General features: G+C 46.8%; 1 protein-coding gene across 4 annotated transcripts in view; it reads left to right on the top strand.

The window, feature by feature from the left end:
* Positions 1–15,556, top strand: part of MYH10 (myosin heavy chain 10) — a 123,773-nt gene extending 108,217 nt beyond the window's left edge. For all 4 annotated transcript variants that reach the window (XM_070389464.1, XM_005907554.3, XM_070389463.1 and 1 more), the window contains 10 exons: positions 51–263; positions 1,747–1,959; positions 3,208–3,369; positions 8,286–8,414; positions 8,759–8,847; positions 9,685–9,808; positions 9,883–10,091; positions 11,638–11,746; positions 13,098–13,270; positions 13,951–15,556. In XM_070389464.1, coding sequence (XP_070245565.1) covers positions 51–263; positions 1,747–1,959; positions 3,208–3,369; positions 8,286–8,414; positions 8,759–8,847; positions 9,685–9,808; positions 9,883–10,091; positions 11,638–11,746; positions 13,098–13,270; positions 13,951–14,095 — 1,566 coding nt within the window. In that variant the 3' untranslated portion in view covers positions 14,096–15,556. The remainder of the gene's footprint in view (positions 1–50; positions 264–1,746; positions 1,960–3,207; positions 3,370–8,285; positions 8,415–8,758; positions 8,848–9,684; positions 9,809–9,882; positions 10,092–11,637; positions 11,747–13,097; positions 13,271–13,950) is intronic.
* Positions 15,557–21,279: the final 5,723 nt, after the last annotated feature.

The following is a 21,279-nucleotide window of genomic DNA, read 5'->3' as shown; positions in this document are numbered from 1 at the left end:
AGAGAAGTCCAACATTGATCTTTACTGTTTCCTGACACCATCCCGTGTAGCTGTTAGCGGAAGAGAAGAACATCTCTGCCCGCTACGCAGAAGAGCGCGACCGGGCAGAGGCAGAGGCCCGAGAGAAGGAGACCAAAGCCCTGTCCCTGGCCCGCGCCCTGGAGGAGGCCCTGGAGGCCAGGGAGGAGGCTGAGCGACAGAATAAGCAGCTGCGGGCGGACATGGAGGACCTCATGAGCTCCAAGGACGATGTGGGCAAGAATGTGAGTGCCAGGGCCCAGGCTGTTGGGGGGCAGCAGCTCTGGGAAGGGCCAGCCCAGAGCGACATGGACGAGGTGGTCTCAGCCCATCACGTCAGCGTCTCCCGGGATGAGCTGTCAGGTTTTCTCCTGTCTGTTCCCAGTTACCTGCGCCAAAGCCAGGCAGGGCGTTCACGTGGTTTCCACGGACCCTTCCCACCGTAACCTGTATCCTCACGGGGGCCCTGTGAATGGAGTGTTTCTTTGTCCCTGGGTCATGGGTGGTTATCAAACCCAAGTATCAGAAGTTGCCTCAGATTGAGGGCAGTGGGGTCTGTCTCCTGCACACAGTGGGAAACCTGGAGAGGAGCCAGGGGAACCCCTTATCCCCCAGCTGCACACGCCTTCCCCGACGCTGCCCTGATGTTTGTTCACCCTGTATCCCTCCCTTAGTGTCGAAGGTTTGAGGAGGGCGATGGGGACCCAGGCCTGGGGGTCAGAACAGGTTCAGGGTTTGACTCTCCCCCAGCTCCATTCAGCCTCTCCACATTTCCTCTTGTGTCCAATGGACATGATACTTAGCTATTTCATGAAGCTGCTACAGATGTGCTCTGAAAAACACAGTCCTCTCTAAAAATAAAATCTCATTTTCCTGGGACATGGGCTGTCTGGCCATACAGTGAGGGTGTGGGACTGCCCTTCCTGTTGAATCTTCTACAGCCCAGTGGACAAGAGCCCCCTAGCATAGAAATGGCCAGGATTACATAGTAAAGTGCAAAGAGAAAATTCCAGCACTGAGTCCATCTTCTTGTTCCTTATTGGTTTTCTCTAGAATAAACGATAGTCACACATTCTTTGCAAAAACATTTCCTCTGTGCCTGTGAAGTGCCAGGCACCAAGAGACACAGGCCTCCTCACGTCCTAAGGCGTCTTCTGTCCTCAGGAGAACCAACATGGCCATGAAGCCCAAAGGGACACATAATAATAGTGCCTGCACATGCCTGCCTGGGGGTCATCTCTGAGATCAAAGGGAACATGACGGGGAGCGCCCAGCTAGTGCTGGGCACAGAGAACTTAGTACATGTGTGCATGGTGGGGATCTCTGTCCAGAGAAAGGTCAGACCTCTATCGTACTGTCCTGCTTCCTAGGATTCACACACCTTCATATTTAAAAATCTGCACATGTGCATTTCCAACACAAATGATCTTCACCACAGCAAGAGGGAGCTGCTGTGAGACCGCAGGCCAGTGGCCAATCAACAGGCCATTGCCCTGACACCATGCTCTTCTTTGATCATCAGCTTTTAGAGATCTCTCAGCTGCATGATCCATGGTAGAGCACACGTGCATGATGCCAGGCCTATCATTCAGATGGTGCACTCTGAGATGACTAGTGCAGCGGCCGGGTCAGGGTGGGGGGATGCCTGGGGGGTTGGCTATATAACAGGAACTACTGTCCATGCATGTCCCTCCAAGGGTCATACCTGTGCTTCTTCCTGTGGTCTAGGTTCATGAACTTGAGAAATCCAAACGGGCCCTAGAGCAGCAGGTGGAGGAAATGAGGACCCAACTGGAGGAGCTGGAAGATGAGCTCCAGGCTACAGAAGACGCCAAGCTTCGCCTAGAGGTCAACATGCAAGCCATGAAAGCCCAGTTTGAGAGAGACTTGCAGACCAGGGATGAGCAGAATGAGGAAAAGAAGCGGCTGCTCATTAAACAGGTAGATCTTAGAGGTGTGGCCCCCAGAACAGGCCCTTGTTTGTGCTCAAAGACCAGTTTTTGGCCAGTGATATTTGCGTTGGAACATAGTAGCTGGAGGAAATTTATTGGGTCATATAACTTTATCTTTAAAATATAATGTAATTGGTTTTATTTCCTATTTCTCAGATTATCATTACTACTTAAAAGCCAGTGGGCTGTCCAGGGACATGTAGTCAGGTTCAAGTTCTGGGAGTCTTACAAGTGTCAGTAAAGGGAAGAATCAGTACATACCTGACAAGGTGATTCAGAATATTCTGAAGGTCAGATTGCATGTCCTCTTTAAACCACTCTAAAGGGAAAACTCTAAGTATTTACATTTTTGTTATTTGAAAACATTGCTTGGGCACTTACAATTTATATACTTTTCTGAGTGCATTTAAATTTCTAATTTAAAATTTTAAAGTGAAACATTCCCAAGGGCTTCCCTGATAGTTCAGCTGGTAAAGAAACCACCTGCAATGCGGGAGACCTGGGTTTGATCCCTGGGTTGGGAAGACCCCTTGGAGAGGGGAAAGGCTGCCCACGCCAGTATTCTGGCCTGGAGAATTCCATGGACTGTATAGTCCATGGGGTTGAAAAGTCTCGGACATGACTGAGCGACTGTCACTTTAACATTCCCTTGGAGTTCATGGTATCAAGTCTTGGATCTGGGACACTTTCTTATTTTTGGTCCACTAACATTTTATTAGTCATTTATTGCTAGATAACAGATTAGCTCAAGCTTAGTGACTTAAAACAGCACACATTAAATGAGTTTCTGTGAGTTGGGAATTCTGAATCAGCTTATTAGCAGGGAGCATCCATCATCTGAAGGGCCAACTGGGGCTGGAGGGAGTGCGTCCAAGCTGTTTGCCCATGTGGTTGACACGTGGGCCCCTCTGCTGGGGCTGGGGTGTCCCTGTTGTGGGGCAAGTGGGGAGCTTCCCTAGGAGCTTGTCTTGTGCCTTCCAATCTCGTTGCATCACCTGGACTAGGAGCTTGAGATCAGGGATTCTGCCTCCTTACACACTCTCGCCATGGTCAGTCGGTCAATGGAAATGATTTGTACCAGGTGGAGATGTTTATAGTTTTCTCTGTACAAATTCAGCTGCTAATAATAATTACTGCTTGGAGGCAGAGAGCCCCCGTCCTGAGTAAGCCGAGCCCCCATGGGCCTGTTCTCTGTGTGAGGATACCGGGTCTGATGTATCCTGACACTGCCTGTCAGGTGCGGGAGCTTGAGGCAGAGCTGGAGGATGAGCGGAAACAGCGGGCCCTGGCTGTTGCCTCGAAGAAGAAAATGGAAATAGACCTGAAGGACCTGGAGGCTCAAATCGAGGCAGCTAACAAAGCAAGGGATGAAGTGATCAAGCAGCTCCGCAAACTCCAGGTGAGTGCCACCAGCCATCAGGGTGTGATGGTGGGGTCATCGGGCCCTGCTGAGACCACTGAGCACGACATGGCCAGTGATGCTGGAGAGAAGGCTCTGGGCAGCATCCAGCCTCCATCGTGCTGGTGGGCTCAGCGTTGCCACGTCACTGCTGCAGGGCACAGGGCTGCTGTCATCCTCAGCTGTAGGCTGGGACCATAAGCCATAAAGATGGTAGGTGTATAGCTCAGCATCTACAGGGTGGGCTTGGCCCCATTTGGATTGAGTGAGGTAGAGTTGCCAGGTGGGCACTCATTGAGGGACAAGCTCTTGGGGCTCTGAATAACGTCTCGTGGTCAACTAAACACACAGCCACCCACTGAGAGTAGGTGGTGTCGACTTTGTCGACCGGGACCGTGAGCCACTCCCGTGGTTAGGGGGACACGGCAGGCCCACCTGCTGCGTGGTCTGCAGAAGCAGTCGTTGAGCAGCTCCATGTTGCTCCTCCTCCAGCTGCGCCTTTCTGTCCAGTCAGCATCGCTTTAGCTACTCAGATGGCATGCTGGTTTTCACTGTCACAGTGACAAAGTGATTTCTGTAGTAACTTGCTATATTGGCAGGATGTGATGGGCTCTCTCGTACAAGGACACACTTCTCTGGAGGGAAAGACAAAAGCTTTAGAAAATTTCCATTCCTTTGGCCTTGGTGATTCTGCCTCTTATTCCATTCTCTGGATTATCTATTCACTCCCTCAGTGGTACTGTTTTACAGTGCAAAAGTTTTTTGTTTTGATGGAGTTCAGATTATTTTTTGTTTCTTCTGTTTTTACTATTTATGAAGCCACTACCTAATCCAGGGTCCTGAAGATTTAGTCCTGTGTTTTCTCCTAAGAGTTGTATGCAGTCCAGGGGGTCACAGAGTCAGACATGACTGTCGAGTTTTATACTTCTGGCTCTTTCTAAATCCTCTTCATTTTTTATTATGTAGTTTGATATATGAAGCCAATTTCATTCTTTGGGATATGGATATTCAATTGTCCCAGCACCATTTGTTAAAAAGATTTTCCCCATTGAAATTCTCTTGGCCCTCTTGTCAGAAATCAGCTGACCACAGACTTGTGTCTGTTTCTGGACTCTTAGTTCTATTCCTTGATCTCTGTGTCCTGCCAGGACCACAGAGTCTTGGTTACCATGGCTTTACAGGTTTTGCACTTGGGAAGTATGACTTCTCCAACTTTCTTTTCCATAACTGCTGTTCCGGGCTCCTTGCAATTCCATTTAGGATCAGCTTGTCAGTTTCTACCCCCTGCCTCCCCTAAGCCAGCCAGGATTCCTATTTTACGTTGACTCGGTACATCAATTTGGAGAGTATTACCATCCTCACGAAGGTCTTGAGTTTTCCACGAACATGGTCCATGAACATGGCTATCAGTCCATTGAGCTATTTCATTTTTTTCTATGATGCTTTTAGTTTCTGGCATACAAGTCTTATACATTAGCTAAATTTTACCCTTTTGATGCTAAGTATAGCTGCTTTGTTAATATTTACAGTCTCTACAGTTAGTGTATTGAATTTCAATTATTTTTGTACAGTTGTCCCTCAGTGTCCGAGAGGGACTGGTTCTAGGACCAACCCCTCCGCCCCCGTGGATACCAAAATCCTCTGATGCTTAAGTCCCTGATATAAAATGCTGTATTACTTGCATATAACCTGTGAACATCTTCTCATATACTTTAAATCATCTGTAGTTTACTCTAGTTTACTCATAACAACCTGATACAAGATAATGGTTGCCCACGTGGCAAATTCAAGTTTTGCTTTTCGAAATTTTCTGAGAATGTTTTTCCCCTGAATATTTTTGACCCACTGTTGGTTGAATCCATGGTGTGGAGTTCAGGTATGGAGAACTAACTGTATTGATTAATCCTGTATGCTGCAGCCTCACTGAACTTGTTTATTAGTTGTAACTTTTTTTTAATGGATTCCTTAAGATTTTCTATATATTTTCATCTGCAAATTGAGCTAAGTTTTATTTCTTCTTTTTCAATCTGGGTATCTTTTATTTCCCTGTCTTGGCCTAAATGCTTTGACTAGCATCTCCATTACATTGTTATACAGAAACGGCAAGGGCAAAAACATCCTTGTCTCATTGCTTATTGTAGGGAAAAGCATTCAGTCTTTGACCATTAAGTATGATATTAGTTTTTCATTTCATTGATTCCCTTTATCAGGGTTGGGGAAGTTGCCTTTAGTTTATTGTTTTTATCTTATTGTTTTTATTTTGTTTTTTTAATTTTTTTTGAAATTTAATTGGAGGCTAATTACTTTACAATATTGCGGTGGGTTTTTTGACATACATTCACATGAATCAGCCATGGGTGTACATGTGTTCCCCATCCTGACCCTCCCTCCCCATCCCATCCCTCAGGGTCATCCCAGTGCACCAGCCCCGAGCACCGTTTCATGCATCAAACTTGGACTGGTGATCTGTTTCATATATGATAATATACATGAAAAAAATATATATATACATGTTTCAATGCTATTCTCTCAAATTACCCCACCCTCACCTTCTCCCACAGAGTCCAAAAGTCTGTTCTTTACGTCTGTGTCTCTTTTGCTGTCTCGCATATAGGGTCATCATTACCATTTTTCTAAATTCCATATATATGCGTTAATATATTGGTGTTTTTCTTTATGACTTACTCGCTCTGTAGGCTCCAGTTTCATCCACCTCATTAGAATTGATTCAAATGCATTCTTCTTAACAGCTGAGTAATATTCCATTGTGTATATGTACCATAGATTTCTTATCCATTTGTCTGCCAATGGACGCCTAGGTTGCTTCCATGTCCTGGCTATTGTAAACAGTGCTGCGATGAACATTGGGGTACACATGGCTTTTGCAATTCTGGTTTCCTCAGTTTGTATGCCCAGTAGTGGGATTGCTGGGTCGTATGGCAGTTCTATTTCCAGTGTTTTAAGGAATCTCCACACTGTTCTCCATAGTGACTCTACTAGTTTGTATTCCCACCAACAGTGTAAGAAGGTTCCTTTTTCTCCGCACCCTCTCCAGCATTTATTGTTTGTAGACTTTTTGATAGCAGCCATTCTGACTAGTGTGAGATGGTACCTCATTGTGGTTTTGATTTGCATTTCTCTGATAATGAGTGATGTTGAGCATCTTTTCATGTGTTTGTTAGCCATCTGTATGTCTTTGAAGAAATGTCTGTTTAGTTCTTTGGCCCATTTTTTTGATTGGGTCACTTATTTTTCTGAAATTGAGCTGCAGGATTTGCTTATATGTTTTTGAGATTGTCAGTTGCTTTATTTGCAATTATTTTCTCCCATTCTGAAGGCTGTCTTTCCACCTTGCTTATAGTTTCCTTCGTTGTGCAAAAGCTTTTAAGTTTAATTAGGTCCCATTTATTTTTGCTTTTATTTCCATTACTCTGGGAGGTGGGTCATAGAGGATCCTGCTATGATTTACATCAGAGAGTGGTTTGCCTATGTTTTCCTCTAGGAGTTTTATAGTTTCTGGTCTTATATTTAGATCTTTAATCCATTTTATTTTTGTGTATGGTATTAGAAAGTGTTCTAGTTTCATTCTTTTACAAGTGGTTGACCAGTTTTCTCAGCACCACTTGTTAAAGAGATTGTCTTTTCTCCATTGTATATTGTTGCCTCCTTTGTCAAAGATATGGTGTCCATAGGTGCATGGATTTATCTCTGGGCTTTCTATTTTGTTCCACTGATCTATATTTCTGTCTTTGTGCCAGTACCATACTGTCTTGGTGACTGTTACTTTGTAGTATAGCCTGAAGTCAGGCAGGTTGATTCTTGCAGTTCCATTCTTCTTTCTCAAGATTGCTTTGGCTATTCGAGGTTTTTTTGTATTTCCATACAAATTGTGAAATTATTTGTTTCTAGTTCTCTGAAAAATACCATTGGTAGCTTGATAGGAATTGCATTGAATCTATAGATTGCTTTGGGTAGTATACTCATTTTCACTATATTGATTCTTCTGACTGATGAACATGGTATATTTCTCCATCTATTTGTGTCATCTTTGATTTCTTTCACCAGTGTTTTATAGTTTTCTATATATAGGTCTTTTCTTTTGATAGATTTATTCCTAAGTATTTTATTCTTTTCATTGCAATGGTAAATGGAATTGTTTCCTTAATTTCTTTGTTTTCTCACTGTTAGTGTATAGGAATGCTAGGGATTTCTGTGTATTAATTTTATATCCTGCAGCTTTACTATATTCATTGATTTAGCTCTAGTAATTTTCTGGTGGAGTCTTTAGGGTTTTCTATGTATCGGAGCATGTCATCTGCAAACAGTGAGTTTTACTTCTTTTCCAATCTGGATTCATTTCTTTTTCTTCTTTTATTGCTGTGGCTAAAACTTCCAAAACTATGTTGAATAGTAGTGGTGAGAGTGGGCATCCTTGTCTTGTTCTCCTGACTTTAGGGGTAATGCTTTCAATTTTTCACCATTGAGGGTAGTGTTTGCTGTGGGTTTATCATATATGGCTTTTATTATGTTGAGGTATGTTTCTTCTGTGCCTGCTTTCTGGAGAGTTTTTATCATAAATGGATGTTGAATTTTGTCAAAGGTTTATTGAGTGTTTTTATATTGAAAGGTATTAGATTGCTTCTGTGTCAATTGAAGCGATCACATAGTTGTGTTGGATGTCAAATCAACCTTGAATTCCTCAGATAAATCCCACTTGGATGTGTTGATGGATCTTGTTGGTTTCTATTTTGTTGAGGATTTTTGCATCTATATTCATAAGGGATATTGACTTGAATGTTTTTTCATCACTTCTACATTTATGTTTATAATAAATTCATATTTTATAATCTGGGGGGAAAGGTATGTTTAAATAAGAATAAACACTACCCTAAAACTTTCCTCCTCCTTATGCTTAGGCTCAGATGAAGGACTACCAGCGTGAATTAGAAGAAGCTCGTGCATCCCGGGATGAGATTTTTGCTCAATCCAAAGAGAGTGAGAAGAAACTGAAAAGCCTGGAAGCAGAAATCCTTCAGTTGCAGGAGGTTTGTGTTTATTCATTTATTTGCTTAACAAATATTTGCCCTTGGAATTTCTCTAAGACCAGATAAATACATTTTAATGTTTCTGTAGCCAGTGTAATCTCACTGACCATTTTTTAATATGGTGCTGGACCATCTTACTGCTTCACTTGGGCAAAGTGGTCCCATTTGATATTGTTCTACCTGACTAAACAGAGAGGTTGAATAGTGTATTTCTTAAATCTGTTTACAGTTTGAGGCACACTTGGTGCCTCAAGCAAGGTGGCAGCAGCCTACAGGCACTGTCAGACCTCACATTTAAGGAAACTTAGCAGCCAGAGCTTACATGACAATCTGAACTCACTCAGGAACTTGCCTCATCCGAGCGAGCCCGCCGACATGCTGAGCAGGAGAGAGACGAGCTGGCGGACGAGATTGCCAATAGCGCCTCCGGCAAGTGAGTCTCCTGAACAGGTGGGAAGGGGTGGGTGTCTCACTGGTCCTCAAAGGCACTAAGTCAGCTACAGGGGTCATCTGGCATTGGGGAGTCAGTGGTTGGTTTGCTTATCTGTTCAAAGTCTGGAGAGATGAGCACGAGATGCTGGGCCTCAGCCAACTGGCTGAAGCCCTGCCAGGTCACACCTCCCTGCAATAGTCACGTCCACACAGGTGTGCAGGAAAGGCCCTCAGAACCTATCTGGCCTCCACAGGACTGCACAGCCTTGCAGTGCAGGGCCTCACTTTCACATTCTTTAGGTCTCTTTCCCTCAACGTATGTTTCATTAAGTCAGATTTTTGGGTTTTTTTTTTTTTTTTTTTTACAATTAAGAGGTTGCTTTCTCCATTTAATGGCTGTTTTGGGGGGGTTTTTTGTTTTTTTTTGTTTTTTTTGTTTTTTACAATTAAGAGGTTGCTTTCTCCATTTAATGGCTGTCCTAAGGATCCATGGTGGTCATTTTCTAGTGTGCCATGGTGAGGAGCTGGCTTTAGATCTTGGTACACTAGAGAAGCTAGGGAACACCAGGATCTTTTTGTACTTTTATAGCTGACACTGGCTGTGGGGCAAAGCTGGAGGGCTGCATAGCAATCCAGGCGCAAGATAGCGGGGCCTGGCCAGGTAGCAGGCCTGGGGATGGAGACAAGTGGGCAGCATGTTTGGAAGCAAAACCAACAGGACCTGGCAGACCGGGGTGGGAGGAGGGGAAGGAGAAAAATTAAGAATGTTAATGGCAGCACAGTGGGTGGAGGAGCCCTGGGGAGTTCTCTGTGCTGAGTGTCGCCGCCTTGGCCGCAGGTCTGCACTCCTGGATGAGAAGCGGCGTCTGGAGGCTCGGATCGCACAGCTAGAGGAGGAGCTGGAGGAGGAGCAGAGCAACATGGAGCTGCTCAATGACCGCTTCCGCAAGACCACACTGCAGGTGGGCCTGCCATGTCCCCTCACCCCAGGAGGGACTGTGCCATCCTCTGCACAACTGACCCATCTCCCCTTCAGGTGGACACGCTGAACACTGAGCTGGCGGCCGAGCGCAGCGCTGCCCAGAAGAGCGATAATGCGCGCCAGCAGCTGGAGCGGCAGAACAAGGAGTTGAAGGCCAAGCTGCAGGAGCTGGAAGGCGCTGTCAAGTCCAAGTTCAAGGCCACCATCTCTGCCCTAGAAGCCAAGATTGGGCAGCTGGAGGAGCAGCTTGAGCAGGAAGCCAAGTAAGAGGTTTTCAGTGCTATAAGCCAAAGAAAGTTTTTTACAGTATCTCTGCTACAGACCAGGTCCAGGTTTATAGAGATGACACCAATGGCCCGTCCTAGGGGAGCTTTGTTGCTGGGGGAAGAATCACAAGGGCACATATAACCGGAGAAGCTGGTGTGAGCCCTCAGGGAGCACTGGGCTCGCCTGTCAGCTCTTCCCAGGCTCAGCTGAGGGCTAATCATGCTGTGTGTGCCCCATGACTTGCTGGTGCCATAGTTTACATCTCTGCCCAAGGCTGAGCCCAAGTTCACGGCATCACGTGAAATACAACAGTGTATTGGCATAGAAGAAATGCAGTGTAACAAAAAAGACAAGTTTTTTCTCCTTTAAGAAAGGATTGCTCAACAGTTTGCATTCTGGTGACGTAAACCATTCATTCTGAAATTTATGAGGAATTGCACAAAGCAGCTTTTTGGCAGGCATTTATTTACATATCTATTAGAATAGAATCTCAGATGGCCAGAGCTGGAGCAGACTTTCAACTTCACCCTCTTATTGAGGAGCTTGGGGGCCCAAAAACACAGGGTCTATGCGCAGAGTCCTCCCCGGCCTAGCATCCAAAACTTTGTCCCCCTGCTCTCAAATGTAACAGCTGAGGGTTTGTTTGTTGTTAGTTGTAATAGACATGACTTGGTCCTTTGAGCTGATTCCATCCTATCCATTTTTGCATAACATTTGTGAAGGAACAAAAGATCCTTTTGTGTTTTCAGTGGAGTTCTCCAAGTAAGTTAACTCTCCTTCCTTCACATGGGACAGTGGAGGCCTGTCTAGAACATGGTGCCTTAACTCCTACCTGAAGTGGGGGGAGTTGTTTCAGTGTTCAGCTGCTCTAGCATCTTAGTAAGTACGTGCTCAGTCACTTCAGTCATGTCAGACTCTTGGCGACCCTATGGACTAGCCTGCCAGGCTCCTGTGTCTGTGGGATTCTTCAGGTAAGAATACTGAAGTGGGTTCCCTTGCCCTCCTCCAGGGAATCTTAGTCAGTGGGAGTGAGTGAGGTCACTCAGTCGTGTCCGACTGTTTGCGACCACGTGGACTGCATGTAGCCCATCAGGCTCCTCCATCCATGGGATTCTCCAGGCAAGAATACTGGAGTGGGTTGCCATTTCCTTCTCCAAGTCAGTGGGAAGTAATTTTAAATTGAAACAATCAATAAATTGTTTTGTTTTCCAGGCTAAAATGTTAGGTGATGAGAGTAACCAACTAAGGTTTTTATTTCCAAAAATTCTACACTCGATGTAAATGACCTTTGATCTTCAGAAGATCACTAAGGTGATAAATACCCATGCGTGAGGGAATAATGCAGGTGTTCTGCCTATCAGCATTAGACTACATTAAAGGCAATCCATGGTTCGACCAGAAGGAAGAAGTTTCTGGGCTATGTTGATCACGATGATACAGGGGTCCTGGAAAGCACTCCAATGTGTCATCTTATAGAGAAAAGGAGTTAAAATATTTTTACTGCAAGAACTGTGAAAATGAACATGTGGATCATTTTCACAGGGAAAGAGCCGCTGCCAATAAACTAGTCCGTCGTACCGAGAAGAAGCTGAAAGAAATCTTCATGCAGGTTGAAGATGAACGCCGCCATGCTGACCAGTATAAAGAACAGGTAAGGAGAGAAGGCACGTAAAGGGAACATGTCTTCCACCCTGAATGCTGTACAGGAACACAGATACAAGACCAGCCATGTTACTATGTGACTCGCTGACTTAGGAAGAGCTGTTTGAAACTCTTACTTCTAGTGTTTCAATACACATGCTGTTTCTTGTTCCTGCTGGTCACTCCTGGGTGCTGGGGATACAGAGGTGATTAGGACACAGCCCTGCCACACAATACATATTGCGAAGGGGTGGGCAAGAGCCTTGAGAAAGGATTGAAGTGGGGAGGCCTGAACTGATCTTATTACCATGTTTCCTTCACTAGAGTGGACACTGCATGAGTAGAGATTTCTGCCTGTTTTACCCACTGTCTTCTGAATGCCTAGAAAAGTTGTAGTTGGTAGTCATAAGAGTTGACTCATTGGAAGACTCTGGTGCTGGGAGGGATTAGGGGCAGGAGAAGGGGACGACAGAGGATGAGATGGCTGGATGGCATCACCAACTCGATGGACGTGAGTAAACTCCAGGACTTGGTGATGGACAGGGAGGCCTGGCGTGCTGCAATTCATGGAGTCGCAAAGTCGGACACGACTGAGCGACTGAACAGAACTGAACATTGGCTGGGTGGAGGGGCAGATGCAAGAGGTAGTGGGAAGGGAAGAAAAAGCGAGTGCACTGCACCTGGGACCAAGTGGTCATCCTCGTCTGTGTCCAGGTGTCTGTCTCCTAAGTGTCAGGGCGCGTCAGCTCTGTACTGGCTGCAGCCTGGGGGGCTGTGCTCTTGCTCGTCTGGGAGACCTGAGGATCCACTGCCTCTAGCCCAGACCCTCCCCTCTCCATCCCAGGGCCTAGCAACTCCGAGAGCAGTTCTGGGTGGGTGTGAACTGGACCAGCACGGTGTTGGCCAGCTTCTGTGGCTCAGGACTGGGCGGGCTAGTGGCAGGCCCAGTTCTCACTTGGTTTTCCAGAGTGGCTTGGTACTTAGAATATTGACATGCCCGTGTTGAAAAGAAGTGTAAAATGAACACACCATCTCCTGGGGGTGGAGACTGTGTTGCTGGTAATAGCAGTTTCCTTTCATAATTCCATAGATCACTCATGTGAAGATGTCATTTTTCTGTAGAAAACTCAGGGATGAAAATTGGATTTCAGTTGTTTAAAAGTTTCCTTTAGCCTAATATGCTGTGTAGACACAGTTGTGCAGAGAATGGCAGGCTGTTCAAAAGGCCTCAGGCAGGGCCCTTGTGTGTGCACACACGTGTGGCCAGTGGGGCAGAGGCCTGTGCTGAAACATTGAGGACACAGCAATGCGAATTTGGATTCAGCGGTTTGGTTTGACTCAGTTCCTCTAACTTCCCCGAGATGGAGAAGGCCAATGCCAGGATGAAGCAGCTCAAGCGGCAGCTGGAGGAAGCAGAGGAAGAAGCTACACGTGCCAACGCATCTCGGCGCAAACTCCAGCGGGAACTGGATGATGCCACTGAGGCCAACGAGGGCCTGAGCCGCGAGGTCAGCACCCTGAAGAACCGGCTGAGGTAAGTGGCTCCAGACACTGTGGTTTTCTTGGCCAAGTGTGCAGGTCCTCCTTGGCATGTACCTATTTAGGACTCCTGACCATTGGTGGGCTGGAGAGCAGGGAAGCAACAGGCCACTCACTCACTGGCTCTGTGTTTACTGAGAGGCTGTGCGAATGCACGGCTTGAGGCTTGCGTGCCAGCCCAGGAGTCTGTCCATGTCCCTCGTGGGCGGGGGCAGCCTCTCTACGACAGACTTGATGCACCCCAGGACACAGGGAGCCAAGGCTTCTCCCCAGAAGGACAGCTTAGCACAGGTGTGGCTTGTGGGCTGGAGCCTGTCTGCCCTGCTCTCATACGCTAAGAGTGGTGCTGACAGTGATAAAGGTTGTAAAAAGACCAGCAGAGACCTTAGGAGGCCCACAAAGCCTGTACACAACATTTCCTCTCCATCTGCCCTTTGGGGAGCGGCTGGCCAGGGATGAGCCAGTGGTGCTGTCCTCACTGTGTCTTGGAGGGACAGCAGGGGCCAGCCACCACGGCCCCCAGGACGATGCTCAGTGGGTGGCAGCGGTGGCTAAGCACAGAGCCCTTCTGATTTCCCCACCACCCCAGGGGCTGTGTCCTGGGCGGGGAGGTTTGAGTCCTCAGGTGGGTGGATGACTTGGCGGCCACGTGCACCTGTTTTCTGTTCCCTCCAGGCGAGGCGGCCCGATCAGCTTCTCCTCCAGCCGATCAGGCCGGCGCCAGCTGCACATTGAGGGCGCGTCCCTGGAGCTGTCGGACGACGACACAGAAAGTAAGACCAGTGACATCAACGAGACACAGCCGCCGCAGTCCGAGTAAGTCCAAGGAAGCCAGAGGAAGCAATACTGCGGGATATGCAGGAAGTCACCTGCACCCCCACCTTGGGGCCTCCTGCAGATCTGGGGAACCGGAGAGCTGCGAGACTCCTTCCTGAGAGATCAATTGTGTCTTAAGGCCTCATGGCCTACACACACGTCTCCTGCTTCAGATTTAGGTACAATTGCTCCCCTTTTTATATATATATATATATATACACAAAACCTACACATATTAAACAGATCGCCTCATCATTGCATCTATTTTCCATATATCCACCAAGAGACCATTTTATAATACATGTTAAGAGAACCCTTTTTCAAACTAACTGCAGACCCGCTGCCAGTCGCTGGGTCATGGGGCCGCCTAGCGGTTGCCGCCCCGTCGCTCTGCATGCTCTGTCGTACAGACAGCTACTTTAGTTCTGTGTTCACGTGGCCCCTGCCTCCGCAGCCACATCAAGTCCCTTAGAACGTTATGGAACCTAAACTGCACCTGTAGCTCTCATTTCCTTCAGATGATGATTGACACTATTTCAGTGCGCAAACTGTGAAAGGGGCTTCAGCGAGATGGGGGGGGGTGGGTTGGGGGAAGCAGCATCCATGGGGGTTGCAGTGCCCCTCTCCCTCAAGTCGTGGGGTCCCCGCATCTCTTCACGTGAACTGTCTTCAGCCGGAGCTGCTCTGTGCCAACAGGACAGTGGCCACGATGCAGCCGAGGCCCAGGGGCAGCCATCACAGTGACTTCTAGATGGCCTGCTCCTCGCAGCCACAGGCCCCCCAGAGCAGAAGCTAGGGGGGGCACTCTTCATCGCCAGCCAGGCTCTCATGCTGACCTTGCAAATTCAGCCGCTGCTTTGAGCCCAAAATGGGAAGATTGGTTTTGTGTCCGAGACTTGTTCAAGTCTGTCAGTGAGAGGGACAGCACCTCGGGAACAGAGGCCACCCGCCTGAATGTTGACATGCCAGTGGATGACTCCTTTTTCATTTCTCCCTCCCCACCCCCTCGGGACAGTGTTACAGTAAACATTTAGCATTCTGTTTTGGGTTGATAGTTAATCAAACTGACATTACAGAAAGTGCCTTAGACACTACAGTACTAAGACAATGTTAAATATATTATTTGCCTCTGTAACAATTTAATGTATTAAGTTTTGACTGTGCTTCATATCATGTACCTCTCTAGTCAAAGTGGTATTATAAACATTCAGTGACAATGAATCAGTGTTAATTATAAATCCTTGATCCTCTGCAACGTGCTTGAAAACACAAACCTTTTGGGTTAAAAGCTTTAACATCTGTTGGGAAGAATTTGTCATGTGGGTTTGGAATCTTTGATTTTTCCCCCTTTATGAATTGTACTGGCTGTTGACCACCAGACACCTGACTGCAAATATCTTTTCTTGTATTCCCATATTTCTAGACAATGATTTTTGTAAGACAATAAATTTATTCATTATAGATATTTACGCCTGCTCTGTTTACTTGGAGGAAAAAGCACCCGTGGAGAATAAACAGACCTCAATAAACAAGAATAATCATGTGAATGTGCAATCTGTTTTCTCACCTTCTGTTCTGGTTGGACGCTACATAGACTTACGTGCTGATAGCCAGGCCACTTGTTCCGAGGGCACCGCACGCCCAGAAACTGTCAGGTGACAGGTGAGTTCTCTGGGCGGGCTGGCGGCTGTCCTGCTTTGCCGATGAGCGGTCCAGGACTGAGGGATGAAGTCTCTAGGACGGTTTCAGTGTCCAATCAATGAAGCCCATTACTGGATTAGAGTATTTCAAGAGGCCTGAGACATTTCAGGCTATTTTCAGGCAGGATGCACGTTAAAAATGCTTTTGGGAGGATTCGGTGGTGAGATCCACGGGCAGCTGTGGGCCAGGTAGGATGGGCTGGAGAGAAATCTAGGGGAACACAGTCGCGCGGCCATGCTGGGGCTTTTTTATGATATGCTCAAGTTAGGCTCGTTCCGGTGGTCTGAAGTACATACTGAAGCTGCTTGGCAGTTGTGAGGATGTGAAAAATGGGCTGAACTGTTCCCTTTCTCAAAATCGTCACCACCACAGGAGAAAAGGAGAGTTGCACTTACCGTCTCTCATGTGTGTCCTCACCCTTGCTTTTGGTGTCTCAGTCCAAGGGTTTGTGGAATTCAGAGGCTTTTCTGAAAAAGAATCCTTCCTTGCTAGCTGGTTTAACTGGTGTTCACGTCATACTGTTTGCCAGCTCAGGAGAAACACGACCTACGTGAACAGATTCCAATTCCTGATTCCACAAAGACGCCAACTAGACGGGACCTTTCTTCACTAAACAAACCACTGCTTCATAGTCTGAGGTTGTTCATGAAACACAACTATAGCTGGGAGCTGGGCTCTGGGCATGTCAAAGACAAAGCAGCTGGCCAGCGCCCAGCCATGGGCATATGGTCCGATGTGAGGAGGGGTTCCAGAATGTGTGGAGAAACCTTAGCCTTTTGTAGAATGCAGTCTAGACGAGCCCTCTTAGGATTTTAACGTGGTCACATACACTTTAAATGCTCTGTCTGCCCTTGCCTAAAATGCAGACACTCTAGAAGACTCTCTTACTTTAGTAGGAATAACACACCTGTTCCCAGGCTGCCTATCCTAGGCATGCTGACATCAGGAAGACAAGCATCCCTTCTGTCACCAACCTTCCCCCTCCCTGGAAACCTCAACTAAGATGAAATGAGGTGGAAACCAAATTCTTAACCAGCCTTCCCTATGGTTCTGGGTATCACTAACTCATGGCCCTTTCCTCCTGAAACCAACGTTGCTATGACAACAGACATGTTTATCAAGACAGGAAGAGCCCACAGTTCAGACTCTAGGAACCACCACTTCCTGCCCCACCCCTAAAAAAAATCACAACAGTCCATGGGTTGGAATCTAGAAAGTGGACACGATGGCTCCTCACCCCCTAGTTCAGGCAGGCAGGCCTGAGGGGAGTCTCCATCCACAGAGGTTTCCCAATCCCGGCCCCTTTCCCAAATTCTGAGCATTTGCTGAAATGCTGCATCTGTGCACCATTAGGACCAACCGGGCAGTCTGCTTCCTTGTGTAGCCACCCGTCATTTGGGAATCTAGCAAATCTTGTGAAATGTCTCATACAATCCTTTTCAGAAATGTAATACGAAACTTATCGATAAGAGTATATTGACATGATAATACCAGTTTCCCAAGAATGTTAACCCTAATTACAGCACCATGTACTACATGTAGAAAGTATGATTACCGTAATTACAGCATCCACGTACATGCACAAAGTATGATTACCGTAATTATAACATTCATGTACCACACAAAGTATGATTACCATAATTACAGCGTCTGTGTACCACATGTACAAGTATGATCATGTCCCCAAGCCTTAAACCAAGACTACAAACTCACGTTTGATGCACTACAGCAGTGAGGCCTGTTTATTTTTTCAAAGAAGCCCAATAATGGACTCCATGCCCACTAACTGGATGTCATGAAGCTTACTCAAGATGTAATGTGACATAATCAGACTATTAAACACTGGATCTGACTGGGACATCCGAGCAGAGTGCTGCCTCCATCAAGGACCATACCATATGGAAGCTGAGATGCTCCTGTTCTCACGTGTGTAAATTCAGGCACCCCACAATCACCTTCAGGAGGTGGCAGCTGTCATGTGGTTGTCATTGCCTGACTCCTGGTGAGGTCATTAAAGCCCAGCACCAGATCTTGTAGTAAGAGTATCAGCAGCTTAGAAGAAAGTTCTGGAGCCAGCAGCAGAGCAGAGCTGCATGGCCAGTGCTCACCATGCCACAGAGGACGACATTGCTCAGGAAAACATGTACAAGGACCACTTGGGTCAAGACACAATTCAGAACGTTGGAATTACAATGTGAAGTCTAGGAGTATGTCTCACATTTTCCTTTCTGTACATGAATTAAATAAGTGTGATATGATGAAAATCTGCATAAAGAAGTCTAGAAGGGCTCTTTAAATAAATACAAAGTCTTGGGGCTTTGCCAGCAGCTCAGTGGATAAGGATCCGCTTGCCAATGTAGGAGACAATGTGTTTGATCCCTGATCCAGGAAGATTCCAAATTCTGTGGAGCAGCAAAGCCCCTACTGAAACCTGAGCTCTAGAGCCCGTGCTCTGCAACGAGAAGCCACCGCAATGAGAAGCCCACGCTCCACAACTGGAGAAACCCCATGCAGCAACAAAGCACAGCTAAACAAATTTAAATACAAAGTCTTAATAATAAGCATTTTCATAGTTACAATTGCACACTTTTCCTACTGCTTTACAAAATAAAGGTGTGTCTTATAATTGCTGGCACTTCAGCGTCTATGAAATACAGAACTCTCCTCACTAGGCAGTTCTGGGGTGGAACCTAAGGGCATCTGCGTGGCAAAATTTCCCCAAGGAGGCCTCAGCCCAGTCACCTGGCAGGTCCAGGGAGCCCCTGCTTTGTGCTACTTACTCAGATCTCACAACTCCTAGCACGTCTTCAGTGAAAGAAAATCAGTCCCGTGACTTCAATTTTTAAAAAATTTGGGCCACTTTACAGGCAAATTTAGAATCCACAGAGTAAAACTAGTCCCATCTTTTCACTTCACTTCTGTTTCAGAAAGCTGCAACTGCATGTTCATCGATTTTGTGTCCTTTTCTTATTGATGCATGGATGAGCATGACTTACAGGTCAGTGGCTCCGTGATCACTTGTCCAGCTGAGCAGTTATCCTAACCACTCCATTCCCCCACCAGCAGACGTTTGTATTAGTGCTACTGAGACTGACTGTGTTCTTACTACCACAGACGAGTTGTTACAGCTTATCACACGTTGTTAGATTGAGTCAAAACTTACAGAGGGTAATTCAGGCTCTGAGCCTCACATGACATCACTGCTGATCCAGGCATGTGCCAGAAAACCTGCCCAGGCCTGCCAGCCCAGCACCCTTATCCCAGGCCTCCACCTGCAAACCATGATCCAGGCAGGATCTCCCCTATATTAACAGGGGCAGCAAACTTTAAAACACCCCACAAGTGAACAAGTGAAACATCTGTTCAGCTTCCCTTGGTGAAGACTTCAGAGCTGACAGGAAACATTAACTCTTGTGGGTGCAGGCGAGCAGCAAAGTAAAGTATTACCCCACGTGCAGAACACCAACACCGTAAGCTTTGTCCTGTTTTCAAATTGGCCTCCTCTTCATGTGGGCTTATCTTACATAAGAAGCCTGTTACATTAATATTACTAGAGACTTTTCCTCCTTAAAATCAAGAGGAGGAGCTTCCCTGGTGGCTCGGTGGTAAACACTCTGCCCGCCAATGGAGGAGACACAAGTTCAATCTCCGATCTGGGAGGATCCCTCATGCTGCAGAGCAACGAAGCCCATGTACCACAACTCCTGAGCCTGCGCTCTAGAGTGTGGGAGCCTCAACTACTGAGCCACGTGCCGCAACTACTGCAGCCTGCACGCCTTAGAGCTCGTGCACCGCAGTGAAGAGTAGAGAAAAGTTCATGAGCAGCAACAAAGACCCAGCACAGCCAAAAATGAAATTATAAAAAAAAATTTTTAAGGGCTACTGTATTTCTTGCCTGGAGAATCCCATGGACAGAGGAGCCTGGTGGGCGACAGTCCATGGGTCTCAAAAAGTAGGACACGACTAAGTGACTAACACACATATCCCCGTGTATCATATTTTTAACAGCCACGGGACCAGTTTTCAGATAAGATGCTCTAAGTCACAGGAACATGACTTACAAAGATGCCTCCTGCCTCCACTCTCATTTTTTTAAAAAAATCAAGTAACACATTTATATTTCAAAGGCCAAGCTAGTGCCCTCAATTTGCTTCAAATTTTGAGGCAGATACAGAGAGAAAAACAATCCATGAAGTAAAAGAACATAGAAAAGACTTCTTAGCATCATCTGGGCAAACAATGCAGACAACTGACAGCCTGGGCCCATCTCCCTCGGGCCCTGTTCCCACCAGCGGCCAAGCTGGATACTCCCTGGATACAGGCTGTCTCTGAAGCCACTGCTCCACCCAAGGTCATGTCCTCACGTCCCCTTCCCCACAAGTGCCAGCTTCCACCATGGCTCTCAGAAGATGCTAATGGCAGCTCCAAGGCAGCCTCTGAGAGAAACAAAGCCAACACCAACTGACACAGGGAGAAGAGGCGCATGGATGAGCCATGAGCCACTGTGCTCCTGCTGCTGCCCCCCTGAGCATCATTTACGAGCACTCAGAATCAGCTCACCTCCTGAGACACAAGTCAAAGTCAAGACCAGCGAAGCCTCCAGTCTGATGAAGTGGTAAACAGCAGAAAAGGACACTGGGCCCCTTTCCAAACCTGGCTTTCCCATGAACCAGCTGTGTGAGCTCAGGCCAGTCACCTAAACCCTGGGCCTGCTTTCCCTTCTGTAAACTGAGGAAAAACCAGCTCATCCCGCTCCCGGGTCACAGTATATAGCTCTCCCTCACCTCACTGGTGACTCCACACCCCAGCTCTGGCACCTAGCAGGACTGCGAAGTTTCAGGAGCAAGGGATGGGATTGAGCAGTGAGATGAAAATACCTGGAGGCAAGAAGCTGTCCTTGGCCACCGGGAAGCTCAGCCCCTCCACGCCCACATGGGGGAGACCACCACATGGAACCAGCCCCGGGGGAGGGCTCATTCCTGGAGGTTTCAGTGAGAGCGGCACACACAGGCAATCCTGCAGCACTAGGAGGAGGGCCCACTCAGAGGAGATAAAGTAGACAGGCAAATACACAGATCTTTCAGACCAGGAAGCAATGGCTCTCTATGAGCATGTACAAAGCAGCATCGTGAGCCAGATACAAACGGTCACTGACTTATAATGGTCTGACTTAAAGATTTTTTGACTCTACCATGATGCAAAAGCAAACACTCAACAGAAACCACACTTTGAATTTTAGATTTTCATCTTCTCCCAGGCTAGCGATACACGGTGCTATCCTCTCACTCAACACTGGCAGGGCAATTCCCAGTCAGCCACATGATAGATATGACGGCAACCGTTCTGCACCCACATGACCGTTCCATTTTTCACTTTCAGTACAGTATTCAATCAATTATACGACAGTCAACACTTTATTATCAGGCTTTGTATTAGATGATTTTGCCCAATTGTAGGCTAATTCAAATGTTCTGAGCATGTTTAAGG

Source organism: Bos mutus, chromosome 19 (genome assembly GCF_027580195.1).
Source record: "Bos mutus isolate GX-2022 chromosome 19, NWIPB_WYAK_1.1, whole genome shotgun sequence".
NCBI classification, from domain to species: domain Eukaryota; kingdom Metazoa; phylum Chordata; class Mammalia; order Artiodactyla; family Bovidae; genus Bos; species Bos mutus.
The sequence above is the reverse complement of the archived record's forward strand: the minus strand, read 5'-3'. Positions and strand labels throughout refer to the sequence as shown.